This window comes from Numida meleagris, chromosome 1 (assembly GCF_002078875.1).
Source record: "Numida meleagris isolate 19003 breed g44 Domestic line chromosome 1, NumMel1.0, whole genome shotgun sequence".
In the NCBI taxonomy this organism is placed as follows: Eukaryota; Metazoa; Chordata; class Aves; order Galliformes; family Numididae; genus Numida; species Numida meleagris.
In genome coordinates, this window is record NC_034409.1 from 122,289,776 (window position 1) to 122,314,437 (window position 24,662).

The 24,662-nt window shown below is 39.4% G+C and overlaps 1 protein-coding gene across 6 annotated transcripts in view; it reads left to right on the forward strand.

The window, feature by feature from the left end:
* MID1 (midline 1) overlaps positions 1-24,662 on the forward strand; it is a 253,902-nt gene that overhangs the window by 127,756 nt on the left and 101,484 nt on the right. For 5 of the 6 annotated variants that reach the window (XM_021410705.1, XM_021410719.1, XM_021410696.1 and 2 more), the window contains exon 2: positions 19,003-19,718. In XM_021410705.1, coding sequence (XP_021266380.1) covers positions 19,059-19,718 — 660 coding nt within the window. In that variant the 5' untranslated portion in view covers positions 19,003-19,058. Of the gene's footprint in view, positions 1-7,879; positions 8,020-19,002; positions 19,719-24,662 lie in introns of those variants that run through there. The other variant, XM_021410687.1, reaches the window with a different exon arrangement.

A 24,662-nucleotide genomic window follows, 5' to 3' on the forward strand; every position in this document is an offset into this window, starting at 1 on the left:
AAAAATGCTCTCAAAGGAGAAGATGATGGGAAATGAGCATGCTGATGTCTGTCCAGCTGCCTGATACCAACAGTAGAGAGGGTATTTCAGGGAGAGGCTCAGTCAGTAACTGGTTTGTTGCTCAAATTTCCCTTAAGTTAAACGTTTTCTGTGGGCCATAGCCTGTCCATAGCTCTGGTGAAGACTGTTCATTTTCATAGCAGATACTACTTTTTTTCCAAAGAAAAATATGCTTTTATTAGAAATCTCTGCTTCAAATAGACTAAAACTAATAGCTGCAATATGTGTTATTCTCAGCTGGCCAACTTGCGTTCTCTGTGACATACTAATATCAATCTTGTATGATCTTGAACATTTTAAATATAATTGTGTGTGTGATGCCTTCTCCATCTGCAGAAGCTTTAACAATCTTATCACTTAGAGGAGCGTCATTTCATGCTCCAGATTTGAAAGTTTCATAACAATTCATCCCCAAGGATATTGTTATTGCTTACATAACCAGCTGTTTTTTTTTTTCCTTGCGTCACTATTAGAGTCTTTATTCTTAGGTTTACCTGCTAGACTGCATTGTTATTTAAGTATTTTCCATCTCTCTTGCTTAAGAATAAATGCATTGTTTCCCTGGTCTGAGCTGGGAAGTATGCGTTTTGTTTTGATTTATGGTGTAATTTATGGTATATCACAGTAGCAGGAGATTCTTTTGATGAAAGGCAGAAAGTAAACTGTCATATTTATTTTGTTATCTTTTGGTTGACATTGATTTTTTGGAGTAAAATTCCTTTACAGGCACAGCCATGACAGTGATACTGAGACCTGCAGGGACTCTGGGCAGCCTACATCATAGTGACAGGCTCTTTCTGGTCAAGGGGAGCTCATACTTACATGATTCCATAATCTGGTATTTGGCATTTTTTTTTTTTATCTTCTAGATACAGGTGCACTACCCTAACAAAGACACCAACAAAAGAATGAAGAGTAAAGAGTAAGACACAAGAGGAAAGTTTTCAGACAATTAGAAATTTTGTAATAAATAGGTAAAAAGAAAAAGGTTGCTCAGTTTCACAAGAATGGCGCTCACTTAATTTCTTGCAAACCACTAGTACTTAAAGAGGAAATGTGATTGATTGAATTAATTAGATCTATGTGTTTAACAAGTGCTCCTAGCTATAACGACCTCATTAGTTAAAACCTGAACTTTTTAAGATGACTCTACCCTAATTCTGGTTTATGAATTCTCTGTTTTTTGTTTCTGAAATAAGGAAAAATCAGATGAACACATCGGGAGTGCATACAAAAATAGTATGCAATGCATTACAGTGATTTATATTTCTTTGGAGAATCAGAAAAGCACAAATCAACACATAAATCATGCATAATCAGCAAGGCCAGCCTTTGTGGAGATATTTTCTTTAGCAGCCTCTGGAGATCTGGGTTTAAATTCGTCTTATGTGAGGTTATACGAACTATTCTGTGAACTAGCTGTAGACTAAGTATATCGCTCTTACAATGATTTAAGCAATTTGCTTTCTACCGGATATCCATAATCATCTTCTTTTACAGACTTGCATTTGTAAATAGTTATCTCTCTTCACTTGATAAAGCCTTAGGAGAGTAACATAAAGTCGTATATGTTTCCATATAATATTGAGAGTCTCGATTCAGCAGTCTTTAGCAAATGTAAAATGCACATAAGCCACTTAACAGACACTATGCTATTAAGTAAACATCTGTGCTCCCTGATGCTTTGCTTTGTTTTGCGCGAGCTGATGTTCTTTATTAAAAGATAGTTTTCTTTTACTAATACTTTTCAAGGCTATTCAGTTCTATTTGCTTATGGTCCTCATTCATTTTAAAATACACTTGGTACAGTGAATAGAAGAATTTCCCTGAAAGATAATGGATATACCCTCGAGACTGACGACCATTTCATTAGCATATACTTGCTTTGTCTCTAATCCTCTGAGTATTTATCTGTGTACTTAACTTTATTTAGCATTCCCAGGAAATTCGTGTATCTGATGCTATCTCTCCGTGTCCTGCAGCACGATCCCCACTCCTATGCACAGTGAGAAGGCATCTCATTCTAATAAAGCCACAGAACAATGGCCTTAGTTGGAAACAGAACTAAAGTTTCAGCTGCCATTCACATGTATAGAAAGTCAGAAATTCATCTCATGATTGTGGCAATCATTTGAAACGTTATTTTATTAATATGGAAATCATAGATTCCAGTATGCACTGGTAGGTTTGTAATTAAAGTAATAGTTTGATAACCATGTACAGTTTAGTGAGGTATGTGATTTCAAAAATATTTTGTAATTGCTCAGGAATACATCAATTTCTGTTAAGACAAAGCACACAACGTAAGAATCGTGCATGGTGAAGAGAAATGTAGTTTGACTTAACTCCAAACATACAGCGTCTGAGCCACTAAGGATAACATATTTTGGCTTATATCAAGTTTATGTAATGTATTTTGTATCTATCACTCTTGATCACTTTTTTTGCAGTTTTTCAGGAATTTTGAGTAAAATGCAATTTTTTGAGGGAACTTTGATTAAATTCTGCATATGGTTCAAAGCTTGGATTGTTTTCAGCAGCAAGGATGTTGTCTTATCAGCAAAGAATAGAGACAATGTATTGGCCTTGTTTTCACCTGTATGAATCTATTCCTCTTTAAATCTGGTATGAAAGCATAGTGAGATGGAGAAGGACTGACAGTGTGCAGAGCTTAGGCCTTAGCACTGCAGGAGGATAACAGTTGCTCTAGAGTGATTTAACAGAATGCTTGCTGCTACAGCATAGTTAACTGAGCAGAATGAGAGGCTTTCCTCTAAGGGGCTGCTACGTAGAAAGCACGATGAACAACATGTTACACAGAACAGCAAGTATAAAATAATTAACTTCTAAACTTAATCTAACCACTAATCAAATAGCTAGTTGTAGTTACCTGGAATGTTTTCAGAGCATGATAAAGAGCAATATCCAAATTTCTCATATCTGGTCTTTTAGACCAAAACCTTCACTATGTGTTGAGTTGAACAGGTTATCAATCCTTTCAGCCATGCTGCAGGAGAAGACATAAAAATGAACCAGTTCATTTGAATTTGTCTGGTGCAGTTTATTTTATTTTATTTTATTTTATTTTATTTTATTATTTTATTTTATTTTATTTTATTTTATTTTATTTTATTTTATTTTATTTTATTTTATTTTATTTTTTCTTCTGTTTTGGAAGCATACATTTGCACATTGATAGTCTTTAAATCTTATTTTCACAATTTGGTCCATGTGATGTTTGCAGACACCTGCCTTAATCATTCCTGCGGCGTCCTTCAAGGGGACAGATTACAGTTCAGCCCTGTATCATTCATCTAACAATTTGGAACAGAGTAATTAATCTTCTCTTTTTCTATCCAAAACTCAACATGCAGCATTGAACGAATGGCTTCACTACTCACAGGGAAATGTTTAAAGTGAGTTCTGTGAAGAAGGGTGCAAGTAGTTTTTATTTTTCCCTCTCCCTGCCTTACCTACCCCCAAGATTACAAGTAACTGGTGTGTTCTGGAAGCGAGGAGAGTTCTTCTCTGTGGCTTACTCCAACATTTAGGAAGATATGGGAGATTGGATATTTTGTAATCTATTCATCTGATATGAATCAAATAATACCCATTGCTCCTCCAGAGAGGCACAAGTTGTTCCAGGATCAAGTGCCGGTGCTGAAATTAGGTTTTACCTTTCTCCAGAGTGCATAAACAGTGGGTCATTTGTAGTGTGGCTTATTGGGCCAAAGTCAGAGAATATTTAAATATCATCGTAAAACGCAGATGAACCATTAGGGAATACCTGCATACACTCACCCACTGTTATCTTCAGATGTCTATCCATGAGACAGGAGGAGTTTTACAGCTCAAAGAACAATTAATATTAAACAACCATTTGAAAGAGAATTGTTAATAAGCATTGATATGAAACAATTTAATATTAAGAAGCTGTTGAAATTGCATCACATTAGATGTTCTTGATGACAGTTCTTAATTTTTCCAAAAAGGCTGTGGTGTTGGTTTTTTTTCTTTCTATGTCCTTCATATGCAAAGAGAATCACGGGGTGCAGACACTGAGTAAATGGTGGAAGCATCTCTGCTTCCTCCATTTGTTATATTTGGAGTGGGCAAGGAAGGGACTAATCAATAATGTAATGAAGGTACTTGCCCGAGTTAGGAGAGCCTTGTGCTTCTGATGTAATTTCAGAACAGCACTGAGGCTGCTCTAAATTTGGCACTGCTCAACAAACAAGGGAGCTGTAGATGTCTTGTGGATCAGACCCTCTGTGCTGACTGAGGATATAAAAAGAGAAGAAAGAATGCAGATGCATTATCAAACCACTGATTGTCATTATTTTTCTTCATCAGAAGATCCTATGATTAGCTGCATAGCATAAGTAATTTATGAGTCTGCTCTCTTGCTTGCCTTTGAGAGAATGATATACTGCAGACATATTAGCATATTTGTTTTAATTGTTAATGTTAGAACAGATCTCTCCTATGATCTCATTATAGTATGCTATGGCATTTGCATTCCACATACAGTGAATTGATTAAAGTTCAACTGCCTGGTGCCTGGCAGCAGCACCTATCAATCTAAAAATATGTCCCCTGTCCATCAAAATAAGATTAAATAAAATTCCACAAGTACTTAAGCTTTTACAAAGCCTTGTGTTCGTTTTTCTGTTCTGCACATGAAATAAGCGGCATGGAGAATTTTCTCGCATAGGGTATATGGCAAAGCAGTAAAGGCAATGTTTCTGAGGCTGCATGTCAGGATCTACAAACCAACAAGTAGAAGTCTCAGTTTCTGGATTTCTTTAAAAAAAAAAAAAAAAGCTATTTTTATCGAGTTATTTCTGCCTGACTTATCAGCAGGACAACCAGACCCATAGGAAAAAAAAAAGTACTGAGTGCTTATGTTTCAAGGAATTGCAGTAGTGGAGCTGGAGTAGAGTTTTGTGCCTAAACAATGTTGCTTCTCACAGTTGGCTACGCTATCATATTTTCCTAGCATTTCATATGCTTTGTGGAAATAGGACCTCTTATAGCCACATTGGACACCTGCTTATTTCTGTCCTATCGTCGATCTGTTCCAGTTCCTGCAGTATTGTGTTTCTTGATTGCAAGGAGCATTGTAACCAAAATAATACTGGGTTGCTATACAGCATAGCTATAGGGTGTGCAGGATGTGAAGCATGCTGTTTAACTCTCCCCTAAAAAACAGGCCAAATTCTTCCCGTACTGAGCTCACCCTGAGTTGTGAAGAAACAGAAGCCTTGCACAAAAACCAAGATAAATTCTACAGATACTGTCACCAGAAAAAAACATTATTTAGAATTCACACACATGAAACATAATCATTTTACAGTGGTTCAATAAGTGTCACTCATTTATGTATCTGAGACTTAAGCTTTGTTAAACTTACATACATCAACCTACCTCTCTGATAGTACATTGGCTCAGAGCTTTGACTGAATTTCTTCACTACCTAACTGAGCTAGGGAAATGGCCAAAAATTCACCACATTGCAGTTGGCACTAGTTGAAGACATTAGCATCACCAGGTAGCTGTGTCTTTCTGCTGCAACTATATTGCACTTCGAGCAATCCTTTTTGAGCTGTACTTTCCTAAGAAACTTGTGAGTTGTGGTGCAGCATATGCTTTGCTGATTCTGTGGTGAAGATTGCAACTTCTGGCAAAAAGAGGCTATTAGTGGCTGACGCAAATTGTTTTGTTTTGTTGAAAACTCACCAAAGCAGTGCTGGCTCTGAAGTTGGTATCTTGTCAAACTATGATAACTTTGTTCACATTCAATGATATGTCTCAGTCCTTCTTCTGTATAAGAATTGAACTCCATGTCCAGTGTCTTGCCTGATGGGGCTTTCATGGATTTCAGTAGATGTGTGCAAAAAGGAAGGCTAACAGTCATCTATTTTATACTTTATGTGAGTTAAGAAAGTGGAAGAAGGGAGATTATGGTAAGAGGATGTGGATTTTTCTCAGATGCATTTTTTATCTTAACTTATTCTCTTGAATTGCTAACTAGAACAATCTAGCATAGTCAATGGCACAGACAGAAGTATCTGAGGCTATGGGTTTTAACCAATAATTGTTTACTTGCACACGTGCACATGTGCATTCTCATGTATGTGAAGTGAAAAGTACACTAAAGCCTTCATAGACATACTGTCATATGGACAGATTCAGATAAGTTTTGGCAGCTTCTTCCATGTTGTCCATTAAAACAAACGCAATGAATTGAAGAAGCATGCATGCAGAAATGAAGGTAAAAATATCAGTAGAATTAGAGCTATTGGAACTGCTTTGCATCACTTTTGTGATTGATTAGATTTCACTACAAAAAGCCATGTTTTTATTGAAACTTTGTTTCAGACTGTGGCTGATTGTTTGCAAGCGGAGAGCATGAAAAGCTTGGGCTAACTATAGTATGGAAAAACAGAGCAGCAGGGCAGCACCTGCCAATAACGCCAGTCTTCACAGTGGTTGATCCTGAATGCGCCCGGATGAATGTGAGCCGGCATGGCTGGAGAGATAATCCAGAGAAACTGCATGATGCTGTTTAATGAAAGCTCAGGGATAGGATATGAGCTGAGGAATCTAAAATCCTTCCAGCCTGGACTTGAGCTATGGCCCCTGCTAGGCTGGTTATAACTTGATTTGACTATAGATTACCTATGGACATTTAATATCATAAAAAAAAGCGCTGCAGTAATCACAGTACCTCTGCACATCTGTCTTGCTTTCTGCATGCTCATTTCTCCAGTTACGAGCTGACATTCCGCACACATGCTAACAGACACTGCCAGGAGAAGCCTTTAAAAAAACCTTATGAAGAGTGTGCACATGTGAGGGCTCCCATCTTTTGTTTCAAGTGAATGAAATGAATAGGAAATTAAATAATCACAACAGTTGTTTATAGTTTCAACGAGAACAAAGTGCTGACTCCACAGAAGAAAGACCAAAGACTGTGGGTTTGCATCCTTACACTCAAACCCCTGAGGTATGTTTTGCTTCACTTTACCGTGTTACCATTGTATGAAAGAAGGCATTGGGACATGAAAAGCAGCGAACACAAGGAAGCAGTTCTTTCCTGCTGTTTCCATTTTGCATGAATTTTTAACACCTTTACTGGAGACCAAATGTCTGGTGTGACTTCAGTCAGGGTTCCTCCTGGGCACTTTGATGAAGCAGTTGTAGTTTGCTATTGCAGTTTGCTGCTTTCATGCAAGTTTAGCTAAAAAAAAAAAAAAGTTAAGCAACTACTGTCATCTTACATTTCACCTGCTAAATTTCAGAAAGTAGGTTCTCCATGGAGTCCTGGGCACCATATTCTTTCAGATCATCTCCATTTTTTGGCAAATTCCTGCTGGACTTGATCTGTTATTAACTCTTTGAGTAATATTTGGAAAAATCAATAAACACAGCCTTCTGAAACCCTCGGTCTGCATGTGGCAGGTTTGGACAGCCCTGATGGGTCTCCTGTTACGGTCTGGGCACTGCCGCTCCCTCGTCACTCAGCAGTGGGCTAATTGCTCCTGGGACTGAGCTTGCCCTATGCTGGGCTGTGTGATGGTGCCATCCCACAACCTCCTGTCCTCCGCAGCCACCAGGCCGAGCGCTGGATGCTCCATGAGAGGACCCTGCCTCCTCACCCTCTTTGGGCTAGTTCTTGAGAGAGAAAGCAGGTATTTCAGTGCTGGCCCAGCGAGAAGGGCGGCCGACTGGCTGGCGGAGGTGGTTAGGTGGAGCGGGTTTTCCTGCAATTGTAGGGGAGGCTTTCCTGTTGTGCTCCAGCCGCCGCTGCCTCCCAGTGAAGGAGACAAGCAGCGCTGGGATAGGATTGCTGGGACGGGGGCTGCCACTGGGCTTCCCACACTTCCCAGAGGGTCAGCGGTCCCTATCTCTGCAGCCATGGCCCAGCCGGGAGGAGGAGGAGGGCGGGATGCAGCGGTGGGTACCTGTGGGGTGGCTTCTCACCAGTGGCAGCCGATGCTGGAGTGTGGGGGCTTGCCATCTCAGGGGGTTGGGGAAGCGTTTTTGAAGGTGTTCAGTGTTTGTATGGGAAGAGTGGAGGTTTGGTCTATTGCTGTGATGAATTTTGTTTTCAGTACTAGAAATGTTAGGGGAGGGAGAAGGGAACTTTCTTTAGCAGTCTGTGCTGTGTATTCAAACAAGCGCTTGTTGTTGTCTTGTTGTCATGAAACAGCAAAAGTAAGAGAGCTGAAGGGAGCATTAGCATCTTCATAGTGTTAACATCTGGAACATTATAATTCTGTTTTAAAAATAACAGATGAAGGCTGAGATGCGTGTTTGCACAAGAAGAATGGAAAAAAGTACAGTAATTCCCTAAAGTCTGCTTCACTCCTCAAGCAAAGTCTTTCAAATTCCATTTATTTATTTGTAACTGATGAAGTTATGTAACCTAGAACTATGACACTTAAGTAGGATGGCCTTGAGACTGTGGTGTTTTTACCAAGTTTTTTTTTTATACTTCTTGGCACTAATATACTCACAGCAATGGTCAGATCACTATTGACATGCAAGTTTGAAAGCCCACAAAATGGACCATTCGCTTAGCAGAATCAGAAGCGTGTATAGTCCACAGGTAGAGACTTTCTAATACGATTTTTCCCAGTTCAGTATTTCAAAGTGAGCTATTTTCTAAGGACAAAATAAGCTGGCATTCAGGCCAGTGTTAAACTGGATATTTAGCAAGCTCCTAGAAAAAAAGATCAAGGCTGGAGGTGGTGCAGACGTATGCCAGTAATACGCAGTAATCGTGACTTCGTTGATAACTGACAGGAGGCAGACAATTTATTCAAGTTGTTTTTTTTTTTATAAACTGTGAGACTTTATATGTTGTTGATGAGTAAGGTCTCAAAGGCATGCAATTAAGCTATTGCTTTCTTTTTCCATGGAATCTTAAAAGCTAATAAGCTATTTTCTGAGTGACATTGAGAACATTTAAGTAAGAGTCCTGTCTGGGGTATTGATACAGTTATTCAGAGGTGATTGCTTATGTTAACTGCTTTTTCCTCCTCTCTCTTAGCCTATTCTGAAGACTATCTTCAGGACAATTAATCTGAAGTTGTCAAGTAAACTAGTAACTAGTCCAACTACCTATAGTCAGTGGATCCTTTTCAGTGCATGCATGCATGCAAATGCATGCGTGTTCAGTGGCACAGTTAGCCATGTCCTGATAGTGAAATGCATTTTCTGTTAATTTGTAAGGCTATGAGGCAAGGCCTCTCCCAAGATCAGGAACTCTCTGAGCGCAGGAGAACTGCTGTACGGACCTGTGACTCAGGGCTAGAAGGAACTGGGACTCCAAGCAACGGAGACACTGTATAATGACAGCTCAGAAGGAAGACTTTCACTTAGAAGAGTGAGCTTAAATTTAATAATGGAGCTTCTGGCTTTTGTTCAGTTTTCTGGTTTGTATCAAGTGAAGTATAGGTAAAATGGATCACTTTTTCTTATCATTTTGCTAACGTGGCTTAGAAACTAGTGTTACTCTGTTTCCTAACTTCAACTCCCAGAGCACATCTCTGGTCATCAGTAGAGTTTAAAAAGAACTGGTGCTATTTACCATTTTGGTTTCCAAGCTGCAAATTGCATTGCCAATACAATGCAGCCCTTTGCTGGTCTTAATTTCTTAGCTTGAAGCAATGAAGTTTTGCCACAGTGCGTTTACTAACTCGTTTGTCAAGATTATGTGGTTGCACTTAATGATCAGTTTGTCTCAGGTCTTTAAATAGCCCTTAAAGGATAACACCCTTAAAGAATGTAAATACATAGAAGAAAGTATCTGAGGACACCAGGGTTTACTGTGATATGAGTATGTTTCTGTTAAGTAACACTTTCTTAAGAAATAAAATACAGGTGGGTGTGTCTCTGGTGAACAATAAAACGTTTCTGTTTCTTGGCAGCTGACATGACTTAGTTCTCAAGAGAGGTTAAGGGGAAACTTGCCACTTCATGATTTGGCCTTGTTAAGAAGGAATGAAGACTGACTTTGCATCTCATTGTGAGTGAGACGTGGTCTTACCAAAAAGACTTGAGTTGGGATGCCAAACCCTTGAGTGTCTTAGGGGCAGAACAGCAGGCTGCACACAGCTCATCATTTCTTTTTCTTTTTTGGTTGATCTCATCATTTTAATTTGTTGACCTGTTGTGTCAGGGTCAGAATACTTAGTCGTGGACTGTTCTGCCCATTTGGGGTGATCTGGATTAATACTGCAAGTCAGTATTCTCCTGCAAGTCAATTCAGTTTTCCATGCATCTTTTTGTATCTTTGAAAGTAGAGAATGATAGAAATTAGGTACTCCAGAAGAGAATTTGGAAGCAAATTTGGCTAAATAAGTGATTATAGACCACATAAGAACATTCTTTAGCAGAAGCATAGATGTAGATTGTCTGTTTTCTTCTTAAATCTCAAGAACACCAAATATAGTTACTTGTTAGACTAATTTCTTTAAGTTATATTTAAATTTTGGATGAGTTCTAGAAAGCACAGATTTTATCCTAAAGATAATCTAAAATAGTTTACATGAGGTGCCTCTAAAGATGTCTGTTGTTCTCTGTTAACTACCATGGGAGCAGATAAAGACCAGTCCATATGAATGCCATTTTTTGTGGCTTGGAGCCACTAGGCAGCAAGACAGAGGAATAGGTTTCTAATATTTGTGCTACTCATGATTTGCTATGATGTATTTGCAGACTTCTGCTCTGATTTATAGGGCCTAAGAATGCTCCCCAAATAATCCTGCTACCGGAATGGGAATCTAGTACCGCTATGTGGAGCAGCAGAAGCACACTCACTGTAGTCCAAGTAGCAGCAGTAAGATGGGAGATATGTCCATTTTACCTGAGCAGGCCTGGGAGTCTGATGAGGGTCCTCATAATGATTTTTCTCTCCAAATGGAGCGGTAGCACTGCCAGCTCCCGTTTTGTTACTGCTAGGTGCAAGAAGCCTGAGCCGAGTGCTGCATGCACCACTGAGAGCGGTTTCTAACTACCTCTGTCCTCTAAAATAGATTACCTTCAGAGCACAGATATAATTTGTTCCTTATCCTCCACACTCCCACAGTTCACAGCTAATTTCCCTTTCTAATTACCTGATTGCAATCTTGATTTTTAAATACACCATTGATCTTTGGCTGCTCAGCTTACTGTGAGTAGAGGAAGGAACTCCTTGGTGCTGGGTGGTGAGGTTTTTTGTAGCCTTTGCAAATGTGCAGAAGATACTCTGAGAATGCTTGTTTATTCTTAAAAAAACCAACAACAAACTTTGGTATGCTTTTTTAATGATCACATATGCGGAGCAGAAAGCAACTCAGTGAGATGCCAGCAGTGTGCCATGTAATGTGATAGGTTTAGCTTTATAAGCACAAGGAGACTTTATAAGTCAGCCGAGAGAGCACCACATGCCCTCAGCTTGCTGGTAGTGTAAATTCAGATTTGTGTGGCAAGTGAGGTCACAATTTCCTACCTGTTGTAGTTCGCAAGACTTTGTTTGCTGCTATTTTAAAGGCTGCCTTTGATAAGAAAACAGACTTGGGATTCTTTGGAACTATAATGTCACATTTTTATCTAGATGGAGGTGATGATTCTGAATTGAAATGGTATTTATGATCCCCTATACTTTGCAGAGGAAGAATTCATAGGACAACTTGCTGGAAAAAGAATGATCTGCTTTCTTGAAGCTACCCTAAAACCTTCACTAAAAAATTGCAGTAGCTTAAGGGCCCCAGTGTTTCCAAGCTGCACTAAACATATCAGTGTGTGTGAATGCATATGATTAAGAGGAACATACTGAACTATCTCTGGCAATTTCTGTATCTGTATTGTCTGCTGTAAAGAGTACCATGTCACCTAAGGCACTACAGAAGTGAAATTCCTAGAAGTGAGAGATTTTTGGCTCTGTTGTGCAACTGAAGCCATATGCAGACTGGTGGGGCTTGGTGTGAACCCACTTCCTCAATATTTGTTGTTGGATTGCTGTGATATACCCCAGAATGAATACCTGTTTCTCCATTGAGAAGTGTGAATTTAGTTGGTGAAGGGATTTTTGGAACAGATCTTCAGGCATAAGTTTGTTAGGAAGTCACCGCTAATGCTTGTAGACCTAATGCTGATCCACATGTGCTAAGGATTAAACGATCCTTTGCTTTCATTATCCTCAAGCATTTTGAGGAAGTATTAAATCTTGTACCTAAAGAATGCAAAGCTACAAAAGTTGCAAGACTATAAAAAATAAAGGTGAAAAAGCATTCCAAATGAGCGTTAGTATAGGATTATGCACGTGTGTAATATTGCATCCAGTGTAGCATTATGTATAACATCAACCCAGCAATTTATTGATTGCTTTGGAATTTATGAGCCATCATCTTTGTATGGTTTTTTTCTTTTTTTCTTGCCTATTAGGTTTTGAAGCTCAGTTATTGTTTTAGCTCCTGTGAGAAGGAATGTATGATATTGTGCCAAATACCATAATTCTGTGATCTGTTCATCTCACTGAATAACATACAGGATTTGGCTTTTTGAAAATATATTCTGCTACTAACATACGGTTCAAGCAGAGAAAGATGTTAGCAAGGCTTTGCATCACTACGAGCAACATGGCAGATGTTCTTTTGCTGCATTAATATCCTTTAAATTTTGCAAACAACAATCTCAACATCATGGAGATATTGTATGTTACCTCCTTGTAGACAAGACAGCTAATCATTCTTTTGTCAGGGAAAATGTATGAGTAGGATAAAGTATTCAGTTTTTGTATGTGCTTTTGCATAATAGGCTGTTGAACAGGTACTATCCTTTGAATATTTATTAATCTGCACTGTTTGGGTAAAAAAACAACAAAACAGAAAAAATCGGTAGACAAACAAGTATTTCCGTATGAGGGCATGTGAACCTTGCTTTGTTTAACATTACAGAAGTTTTCATTAAATATTAAAAAGAATATAAGTTTTGATTTTTAGTTCCCTGTGCAATACTTACACAAATTACAGTACTTAGATGATTCTCTCACTAGCCATGGTCCTGCAAATTGCTAGCATCACAAGTTACTCATAGGCTTCAGTGACCCCGGTGCAGAAGGTAAAATGTCTAATGGACTTGGGACAAACCACACTATGAAGCATTCCATTGGTTTAATCACATTTGAAGTATTTATTGAACGTGATGTAAAGCAATCAGATTCATTTGTTTGAAGGAACAGTTGTTCCCAAGACAACTTTCTCTATATCCTAGAGAGGGATAGGAAATGGCAAAAGAAGAGCATTTTCTTGCTTTTTGTTTTACAGCTAACAGAAGAAATTGCAAGTGGTTTTTATTGCCCATGCCAAATTTTATGACAAGAACATAAATTTAAAATTTTCCTTTTATAGTGCACTTAACAGAAAAATACTGCTGCTTTGAAAACTGCAGCTGCGTATTATGATAGTAGACTGTTTAAGCACTTGCCATGGTTCATTCAGGAAGAGTATGTGTTCACTGTAAATCTTCTTTTACTATACACCTAGGATACATAGGCGCATGCATGCATACATGAATAACCCATTTTATTACCTTTCATACCTAGTTTTTCATATTTCATATGAAATTTCTTTTCATATCCATCTAGTGGCAATTTAATATTTTATTTTCTGTCTGAAAAAGTTGGCAAGTGTTTTCAACAAAAACATTTAATCCACAAGTGCTTCATTTTTAGTTTAGTCTGCAGTCTTGTGTGCAAACATTCCCCTGTATGAGTTTGGAAGACCCAGGCCAGAATAGCCTTACTGTAGTAATAATACCGTGGTAGCCATAAGTCAACAGATTGTTTGGGAAAAAATATGCTGTTTGAACCTACTTGGGTGGATTTTGGTCATCATTCACCAAAATGCAACAAACTGGTTTGTCGGTGAGGTAGCACATCGAGGAGCTCTGGAACGTGACACATATCCATCTCTTTTGCCTAGCACTATTTGTTACTAAGATTCTTAAAATTTGTGGAGTATCATACAACTGTTTTCTCCTTCCGTGTCACTGAGACCACTACTATTTAAGGTCCACCAAAACAGCTTTAACTCCTGCTGTGAACTCCACACTAGGAGCTAGGATGGAAATCAAAGCTTCTTAGGAAGCTTTTCTCACTCCTAGTAGATTCTCTTCTTGCCTTCCCTGAAGGCTGTAGGAGCAGCTGGAATAGAAAAGAACAGGACACAACTAGAGCAGGAGGCAACACGTGGCATACTAAACACTGTCAGCTAACTTTAGTGTAATAGCTAGTGATTTAGTCACCCTATCTGTATGGGGAGAAATCTGTAGCACTTTACTGACAAAAAGTGACCTCACTGGAATTCTTGCGGCATGTAGATCTCAATTTTGTTTTATATTTTAATCACTTTACTTCAGATGTTACGTTAACGTTTCTGAAATACCACCTTTCAGCTTGAATGTACTCAGTTAAGGTGAACAATGTTCTTTGGTGATGTTACTCTGTAATTTCTTTGTTAATACAAGAAATATAAAGAATTGCAGATGTTATTGATCACTGAGTTAACAGCAGTGAGAAAGAGAGAAATGTAAAGCCTGCATCAGGTCACCAGTTGTCCCACTAGTGAATGCAACCAGATAAGCTGGAAGATTACCTAGGTTGAACTGTATGGAATGTAAGAAGATACTTACATGAGGTATCTTACAACTGTAGCATCACCTGTGGTATGTCTGGGTCCTGTGGTATTGCTGCTGAATGTTTGTCTCTTTCCCAAGGAGGCTGGCAAAATAATTTTGGTAGACATTAGTTGCAATTTTCTGAGAGACATTTGGGTGTAGAAAGAGTGCTAGCTTCTGTGCAGGAGCTATGAATGGGTATTTGCTCCAAGACCATCTTCACGTAGCAATGCATGTCTTGCGGTATCTTTCTAAAGGCAGTAATTTCTTCAGAACACAGAAGGATGTTGCTTCCTGTGAGGAAATGTTTTGAAATTTGTGTCCCTCTGCTTATGTATACTGATTTTTTGTACTTAAAGTGTAAGGATCATCCATAGTGCTGGCATCCCCAGCAGTGAAAAGCTGGGAATGAGCTTTCAGTCAACCATGGGCTCAGTTCAAGTCTACCAAACCACCAGATTTTCCTATAGATAATAACATTTTAAGTGATTATGAACTACATATTTGATGTCCTCCTTAGGAAATATATTTTTGGGACTTGCATTTTTGGGGTCTTATTAAGATCAGCAGTAAGAGTTTTGCTGACTTTGGTAGTATCTCTGATTCACAGTTTTTCAAATACACAAGAAATGGAAAGTATAATAATGGCATTTTTGCTGCATAACATTGCATCCAGTTATGATATAGCTTGTCAGACTTTTTTAATCTATTCAGCTTTGCTGAACATATTCAAATGTATCTGGTTCAGCTTTAGTTTTCATTTCCCTTACATCTTTAGTACTGAAGAGCTTTGGGACCACTTCTGCGCAACTGAAGGCATTGATGCCACCTGCAAAATAATACGTTGTGCTTAAAAGGAGCTAATTCTGCTTGGGAAGTCTAGAAGTCTTGACACATACTACAGTGGGATCAGGATTTCATTGACTGCCTTACTTACCATATAATGTATAAGTAATTGTTATGTGCTGGGAAGATTACCAAAGTGTATTTTTGATTTTTTTTAAAAAAAGCACTTGTCTTTTGACAATAACTTTTACTTTGATATTTGTAATAGTGATATATCTAATTCCAATGGCATTTCGATAATAGTATACTTTTCTGCCATAAATTCCATATTTTTGAAAATACGAAATTATGAACTGTAATTTTTTTTTCCCATTCTGTGTCTAGAGGCTGTCTATGTGGCTTTCCATTTACAAGCCACATTGACAATGAAATATGACCATGTGCATATAATAAACCATACATACTACATTTCTGCCTAATCTCTCAGTTTGCTGCTGCTATGGATTCTCTTATCACACACAAGAAAGTAAATTACTAAGTATGAGTCTTTAAGACCAACGAGTTAGAAAGATTCTGTAGCTGGATCAGCTGTGCACTGTACTTCAGACATCAACTTCAAAGCAAAGGCAGAATTGCAATCAATTAATGAGCAATCACTGGGTTACCCAGAAAATTCAGCCCCTCTTCAGTGCCTCTTGAAGTCTTCATTGCTCTCTCCCAGTTGCGGTGACTTATTGGCAGCTGCAGAAGGAAACAGGGAAACGTCTTTGTTTGGTTGGTTCTGTCAGTGTGCTCAGCTTTGATTACCGTGGAAGGCAGGCTTTTCTGGGCTTCTGTTCCAAGAATTTTACAGTCTAGGATGAGATTTTGACACCCTTGCTAGTCAGGAGTAAGTGGCTGTTCCATTAGGTCAGATAGATCGGAACGGGTTATCAGTTAGGATGGTGGTGTTTATACAGAGCCATGACAGTGATTCAAACACCCTTCCGTGAGTCAGTGATGCAAATATTTTTCTGCTGGTTTAATCTGTTCAACTGCCTTTTAGATGAGTAACATAGAAAAGCCTGTGGTTATTCTTTTATTTAAAACAATGTGCTTTGAGAAGGAAACAAAATGAATGAAACCTTTTGGCACATGAGAGAGCAGGAGGGATTTTGTACAGAATGGAGAGCACGGAAGAAAGCCCTGTATCCGGAACGTGGTCCTAAGAAGCAAACCAGAGAGGTCAGCAGGTTTTCACTAGGCTGCCAAGAGATGAGCAATGATTAGGTGCTTTGCCTTCTTAAAACCTTGTCTGCTGCCAGCCCCAAATCCCCTTCTCCCATTTCCAGTGCAGCTTTCAGCCTGCAGGATAAGCGGATGATGAGGTATACAGTTGTGGTGTGGAAGGGATTCAAACAACGTGAATGAGATTTTTATCTTCTGGGACTTGTGTGATACAGAGAGTGAAGAGGAGGGAAGATGAACTGTTCTTCATTTGCAGAAAATGCTTTCATCTTTTGCTGTGCTGTGTGGCTGTGGCTGAAGAGAGAGCAGGGAAGCTGTCTTCCTGCTTATATCAAGTTGCCAGGCCTTTAATTTTGACCAGATGCACCATGCAATTATGGCATCTGATGGATAGTTACAAATGAATTAGTCTTTGGCAAACTGGACTTCATTTCAAGTAATATCAGCATCACAGAAGACTCAGGAAACCAAATTCTGTGACAGGGTCAGTGCCTTTTCCTAAGCGCTCAAATTTCTTGGCAGAATAAAAGGAAGCCTGAGTGCAAAGAGACAGAGTATCCTAATTTCTTGAGCACATTCTGAAACAGATGCCTTGTTGCTCTTCCTACAGAGCAAGCAGTGCAGGATGCTGACGGGCACTCTAAACATTGCTTCTATGTATGCCGAACTCTCCCATTTCATTGTGGTTCCTATTGGGGTTATAGGTAGTATTCCTGCCGCCGCGCCCCACACTCTAATTACCGTGAAGTACAGGAGGTTTAAGCACGCTTGGTTCCCAAGGCTGCTAATGAGCCCCAGCTCTCCTCGCCCTTAATGAACCAAGACTTGTCTGGGGGGATTCTTGTCCGCCCCTCTTTCTTCCTGGTCAGGGAAGGAGGCGAGAGTTCACACAACAGAACAATGACTTTACAGTGCGGGGGCCGTGCAGCTGTGCCATCTGAAGCTGTGCTTGGTTATGAGCAACAAAGCTTAAATAGATTGTATTGGGAGGAGGTACGGCTCTGTGAGTGTGAAGCATAGCTCTTGCTTCTGCCTCACTGAGCTGTCCGCTCGCGGCAGCGACGAGGCCCTGATGGGAGCTTCTGCAGGGAGAGCTGCGCGGGGCGACGCTTTTGCATTCTCTCTGTGATGCTGAACGCAGAAACGGGAGCAAAATGATGTTTCAGTGGATCTCTGAGAGGGCTGCACTGCTGCCTTCTCTAGAAAATCCCATCAGAAGTTGCAGATTCCTAATCCACCTCAGGTGGTTATTAAGGCCACTAGAGCAAGCGTAGTTCAGGAGTTTCAGCAATGGACAATATTTACACAACAAAGCGTGGGCACAGACAAACCCCTAACCAGATCTCGCTTTTCACTGTCTTTCTCACTGCAGACTCTTTTCATAGGTTAGAATCACAAGCGATTTGGGCTAAACTACTATTTAGTAGAAGTTTCATGTGCTTCATCTTTCTCTGGGTATTTCAGTTAGGACACCATACAATCCTCTGGCTATATTTATCTCACTGCAAACACGCGTGTGTCATATTTATACACATATATGTACCTATACATATGGTACAAATTATCTTGAAACACAGTATATTAATATAGTATAATGAATATATCCATGAAGCACATAAAAATATCACATGCTTTCCTTCACACGCTGTTCCCTGTGTATATTCGTGTAAATATTTACACAGGTGAACACAGATGTGTACCCTAGGTGCTGTGCTATAACAGTAATTTGGCATTTCAATCTGAGAAAAGAACTGTGTGAATTAAAATAGCAGTGAGAGATGTGAGGTTACTGGCTGTAATACTCAGGGCTGACTCTTGCACAATGCTATACAAAGGTGAAGTTGTTTAAAGTTTTACTACTAGATTAGCAAAGCCAAAAGCAGCATCTGCAGAAGAAATTTGATTTTGCTGTAGTAGGCTGTTTGAAAATCATCATTTTGTTGTTTTAGTCATTTTGGTTTTTTAGCAATACAGAGTAACATCTGCTGCTTTCCTCAATCGCGGGAGGAGAAAGGGAAAGCGAAAGAATAAGGAGCTTTTGCTTTGCATTCCTAAGTGAACAGAGAGAATAGGAAAAAAAAAAAAAAGGCAGTCTAGATTTAAATACCTTGATGTGTGCATGTGCAGGTTCAAAACTTTTGCTTGCTCTCCAGCCCAGTGTGGTGGACCGATAGCACCGGGAGCTGCGGCAAAGCTGACAACCCCCCGTGGCTGACCCCTCATGTTGTCTCTTGCCTAATCAAATTTTGCGTGTGTTTCCAGATAGCTGATCAGCTCCCCTGGATTTCGCTGACGCCACAGGAAAGCTTTGCCTGAAGATGGAAACACTGGAGTCGGAACTGACCTGCCCTATCTGTCTGGAGCTGTTTGAGGACCCGCTGCTGCTGCCCTGCGCTCACAGTCTCTGCTTCAACTGCGCGCACCGCATCCTGGTCTCCCACTGCGCCTCCAACGAGCCGGTGGAGTCAATCACCGCCTTCCAGTGCCCCACCTGCCGCTATGTCATCACCCTCAGCCAGCGCGGTCTAGAGGGGCTCAAGCGCAACGTCACTCTGCAGAACATCATCGACCGCTTTCAGAAAGCCTCGGTGAGCGGGCCCAACTCCCCCAGCGAGACCCGTCGGGAGCGGGCATTCGACAGCAACAGCATGTCCTCCTGCGAGAAGGTCCTCTGCCAGTTCTGCGACCAGGACCCTGCCCAGGAGGCAGTGAAGACATGCGTGACCTGCGAGGTCTCCTACTGCGAGGAGTGCCTGAAAGCCACGCACCCCAACAAGAAGCCCTTCACCGGCCACCGGCTGATCGAGCCCATCCCGGACTCTCACATCAGAGGATTAATGTGCTTGGAGCACGAGGACGAGAAGGTGAACATGTACTGTGTGACGGACGACCAGCTGATCTGCGCCCTGTGCAAGCTGGTTGGGCGGCACCGGGACCATCAGGTGGCAGCCCTAAGCGAGCGCTATGACAAGCTGAAGGTGAGTGCTGCCCTCACACCCTGTGGTGAGTGGTGGGGAGGGAAGGTGTCCTGCCGTTGAGTGTTGCGTTTCCTTGTTTGGGCAGGGGCTGGTAAAAGCAGGTGTGCGGTCCGTCATCAGATGAGATGCATGTACAGACCTGTGTGTGCTCATCAAAAAGCGGTCAGATTTTCTCTTGAAGAAAGATTCCTTGGTTGTGCTTTGATTCTCTGCTGCATGCAGTGTACACTATTGCTAGCACAATAAGCTAGTATTAGCTTATCTGTCCACATCTTCCCTCATGGCAATTGGCAGGGTTTTTGTGTTGGCTGCACACACACAGGCCCTAATGGAAATGTCGGGTGTTGTTTCCATACGCTCTGCTGTTGATTATTTTTCATTGAGCTGCTTTTGTCACAGAAAGCCCTTTGCATCACTGCTAACAGGAGATGCGTTTATACATGCTGACTTAAGGGCCTGCAGCTGCCCTGTCAGCCAGGGAGACTGAATGCCGACCCCAGTGCTCCCATGCTGCTTCGAAGGAAACTAAACCAAAAATCTCCCTCAGCTCCTTGTGGCATTCCACAGTTACCCCCTCCCACCTGGCACCCACCTGGCCCGTGTGGGATGTCCTCACTGGGGGAAATGGGAGGCCATGGTGTGGACCTGCTCATGTTGCTCTGCAGGCTCCCGCTAAGGCCATCAAGCAGCCTTGGACCCAACGCATTGATTTAGGTGCTGCGGCAGAGGAGAGGAATGAATGAAATTCCTTCAGGCCAGTCTGTATGTACTTGTCTGCATGCGTTTTGGGGGGATTCCTTAATTATGTTGAGAAGACACAAGTGTGGAGCGCGAAGATAATCTGCCGCAGTTTTGGAGATGCGAGAAGATACTGAATTAATAGATTTAACTAACTGGAAGTGTATTCTTAAATAACTTGAAGATAAAAACATGAGGCTGCACACATAGATGATAACTTTGTCTGAGTGCAGTTAAATTCTGCATACCACATGTTTTTTGTGCCTCTATGCATGTGCAAATATGCAGATAATATTCTGTGATTATATGAATATAATGAAAGACACTTCTTTACTTGGACCTGATAGCTTCCTTCCATTTCTTAATGAGTTTTTTTTAATATTAAAGAGAAGTTGTTATTTCTGCTTTCCATTTTTTCTGAAGAAGAGTTTGTTTGTTTTTTTAAGTAATTAGGAGTTTAGCCATTAATAAAATGGGACATGGATTCTAAATGTGAATAGAAAGTGCATGAACCTGTGGTGCTCTTCAGTAATCCGACAGGTTACATGCTTACCAGGTGCTACAATTCAGCAAGCTAATAGAGACTGAACACCTGTATCGTTTATTAACTTGATAAGAGTAGGAATGTGCTACTTGATGTGAAATACCTTTGAAGTTCAGTATTGGCTAAGTGTATTTTTGAGGATGTCAGTAGATGTTAAACAAAATTTCTTAGTGCTGGTATTCTTAGATATGGCCAGTCTTGTAAGAAGACTTTAAAAACCACGTGTCTTCATTGGAGATCTTTGGCTTAATATTGCACATGTTTAAGAAAAAATTCGTATTTTTTTGCATAGTCTGTGGCTTTTCTGTGCAAAGATGCCTAAGCAGACTCTGGCTGAGTATCTCAGGCAGACAAGCAGCATTCGCATTAGATGTTTCCCAGTTTAGCAAACTTGGCAGAAACCTAATAGAGTGCTTTCCACCAGACTCATCAGTGAGTAATTCAAGTACCAATTTAATGATTAGAGTGGGCCTGGATCAAATAACTCTTTCTTACAAAGGCAATTTATATCATTATTTATAATATCCATACAATTTTTGTTTAGACTTAAACTTTCTTTGTACTCAAACTATCTAGAAGTAGTTTATACAGGAAACTATTCGCTGACATGAAATCCAATTACTATCCTTTTTGTCAAGAGTGAAATAGACTTATTTTACTTTGCTAATCCCTGGAATGATACCAGTCATTCCAATTTTGCCACCAGTTACAACTCTCTGAGCCCAGGGATAGTAGACTAGGTGATTTCCATCCAGATCTGGAGTCCATTCTCTGTTCATAAGAAGGTAATCAGAAATTGATGTCCTTCCTTTCCTCATTGCCTCTTCCATCTCAGTAATGTGAGCTGTTTTATATGTTAAACTCTGAGAATGAGATTTTCAGTTCAGTAGATTGGATTTGTTCCTTAGGAGTAAAGAAATGAGGTTGATTTACATCCAGTATTTAGCAACAAATCAGCAAGATTGTCTATTCCCTTTCCATGTTGAGGTAACCTTCTTCGTAAATGGTAATACCATCTCTTGAGTCACTGCTAGTGTTGCTGTTGTAAGTCTTTGGTTCAAGCTTGCAATTAGTCTTTGTTAAGTTACACATAACGTGCAGATGCCAGTGGTAAATGCCATGTTCAAGTAAATCAGAAAATCCTCATGTGAAAAACAAGTTGTTGCTTGCTATATTGTTGCCGAGGGCTTTTAAATATATAAGGTTTGTTTGATAGATGGGTTACCCAAATCTTTAATGAAAATTCTAAAAGAATGAGTACGTGCTAGTCAATAGTGTATTGGATTCATTCAAAAATTGGTGGTTAATTGTATCTCTGAAGAAGAAAAACAAAACAGCTTCATGTGATGCTTTCTTTTCTTGCAATTTTCTTTTTAAATCAACACATTGTTGACACCGACAACAGCAACTAGTGTGTAGCTCTAGGTGTCAAGCTATGCTAATTACTCACATTCTCTTCCAGTGGTGTTACTAATTATTTAAACTATATCTCATCCTTCATTAAGCATAGGACAATAGATGCCATTGCAGTCTATCTCCCTTTGTGGCAAAAATGAAGCCCTTTAATTAGGAGTTCTGTATACTTTTCCAGTGGAGACGTCTATGCTAAAGCATGTTTAACAGTTGGTGTAATTGCAATTGTGGACATCTGAAAATGAGAAAGTGTTTTCCTTTGGCAACTATTGCTCTAGCCCTGAGAGATGCTTTTCTTAATGAACTTTTACTGTGGGTGGAGGGGTCTGAGGGCACTTATTTCAGAAGCAATTCATTCTAGGTTACTAAGACCACATGGTGTAATTACATGCTTTTTTTAGTTGTTTTAGTCTGTATAGACTTTTTTTTTTTTTTAGTTAGACCATATATGCAGATGCATTTAAAAAAAAAGAAACCCCATATACCATGATGAAAACAGAGAACAGGAAATATTCTAGTTATCACTGAATTTATGAGGTGATGGTCAGAATTGTGGTATAAGTTAGAAATAGCTTCTAGCTGCATAAACAATGAGAGTTGTAAAAACAGAAGGTGCAGATGCCCATGTTTACTGCAATATACTAGTACAAAGAAAATATTTTTGCCTAATTACTTTTGATGTTGATTTTTTTGCTTTTTGTCTTGTTGAGATACAAAGGAAAAGACAAATGTGTGCTCATTTTTTCAGAGAAAATTAATGAAAATTACCATTGTTCTTTAGACATGTTTATACTTAAGAAAATGATAAGAAAAATGAAAAGAGGGGGAAGTTACAAAGTGGGTGCGAATGGAAAATTATGTGCATTTAATTTTAACAAAAAGCTACGAAGAGATATCACAAAAGAGGAAGATAGACGGTAAACCATATTTTGAAATGATATAAAACAAGCATAGCACCATTGAAAACAGTAATTTTCTCTTTTCATATTTACCAGGAATTTGGCCACTGGCATGCATATTCTTGCCAAAAAATAACTTTGGAATGCTTTGTGTATTGCTTAATCAAGAGAGATTCTTTGCTGAATCAAACTGCTATAGGTTAGCAGTTGTTCTCCATGTTTTTGTTTGACCCTTATTAGCACTGACACGTATTGGGCATGTTTATGAAGGCAAGGCAGTCCTGTGAATGGCACTCAGGAATCCCAAGAACAAAAGGGAGCTTCTTGTTTGTACGGCTTTTATTTTGTTTTAGTGGCAGAATCCATACACATCTATTTTTACTCCGCTGTTTATTCAGGATGCAAGGATGCAGTTTTCAATGGCGTGTCGATTCAATTACTCACAAATATTTTTGGTGGGAAGCAGCCGTAAGTCTTTTCCACATAGAGAGAACTGCATTCAACTCCTATAAACCTACTTCAGCTGTGTAAAGGTAGGAGACTTTGTCAGTTCCACAGCTTCTACAAATAGAGCACAAAAATATATCTCCCCTGATATGTTTACTCTGAGTTAAAATCTTCTCATATTTCAGTGTCTCTGCAGAGACACTGGCAAAGTATGTGTTGAAGCTTTCCAACTATTAATTGATATACTAGATAGTGTAAGAACCTAGCGCTTGGAAACCTGTACTCAAACAGATGAGTTGACAATCCAGGAATATTGGTTTCTGTATTTTTTGTACATAAATACATTATGCATATGCATGTAAATATATATATATCCATATGCATTTTATGAATGTTATTTGTATATTTATAGTGCTTGTCTTAGTATGATAACAATATTGCATATGTTAATAGATATGTCAGTGTAGATGTGTTTGAATAACGCAGAAATACATGTAATTCCTAGCAGTTCATTAATACATAGAATTGTGAATGTACATAAATATATATATATACGCTTATATTTTAACTAAATATATAACAATTCGGGTACATATATGTAGGTCACTAAAAACATATTTGATCACGTGTATATTAGCTACTCCTCAATTACTTAAACTACTGTATCCAAAATGTGGCACTCCTGGACTTGCATTATTACTAGATTACTATTAGATTACTAGATTAGATACTGCTTAACACCTATTTCAGTGTATACGAAATGAGGAATGGTCATTTATATTAGTATGGAATATTATGTAATTTTACATGAAGCACGGAGAGTTAGCTATACTTTTTCAGTATTTACAAAGATTCAAAAACATTAAGTTGTTGCATGGAAGAGAATAGATGTAGGAATGAACT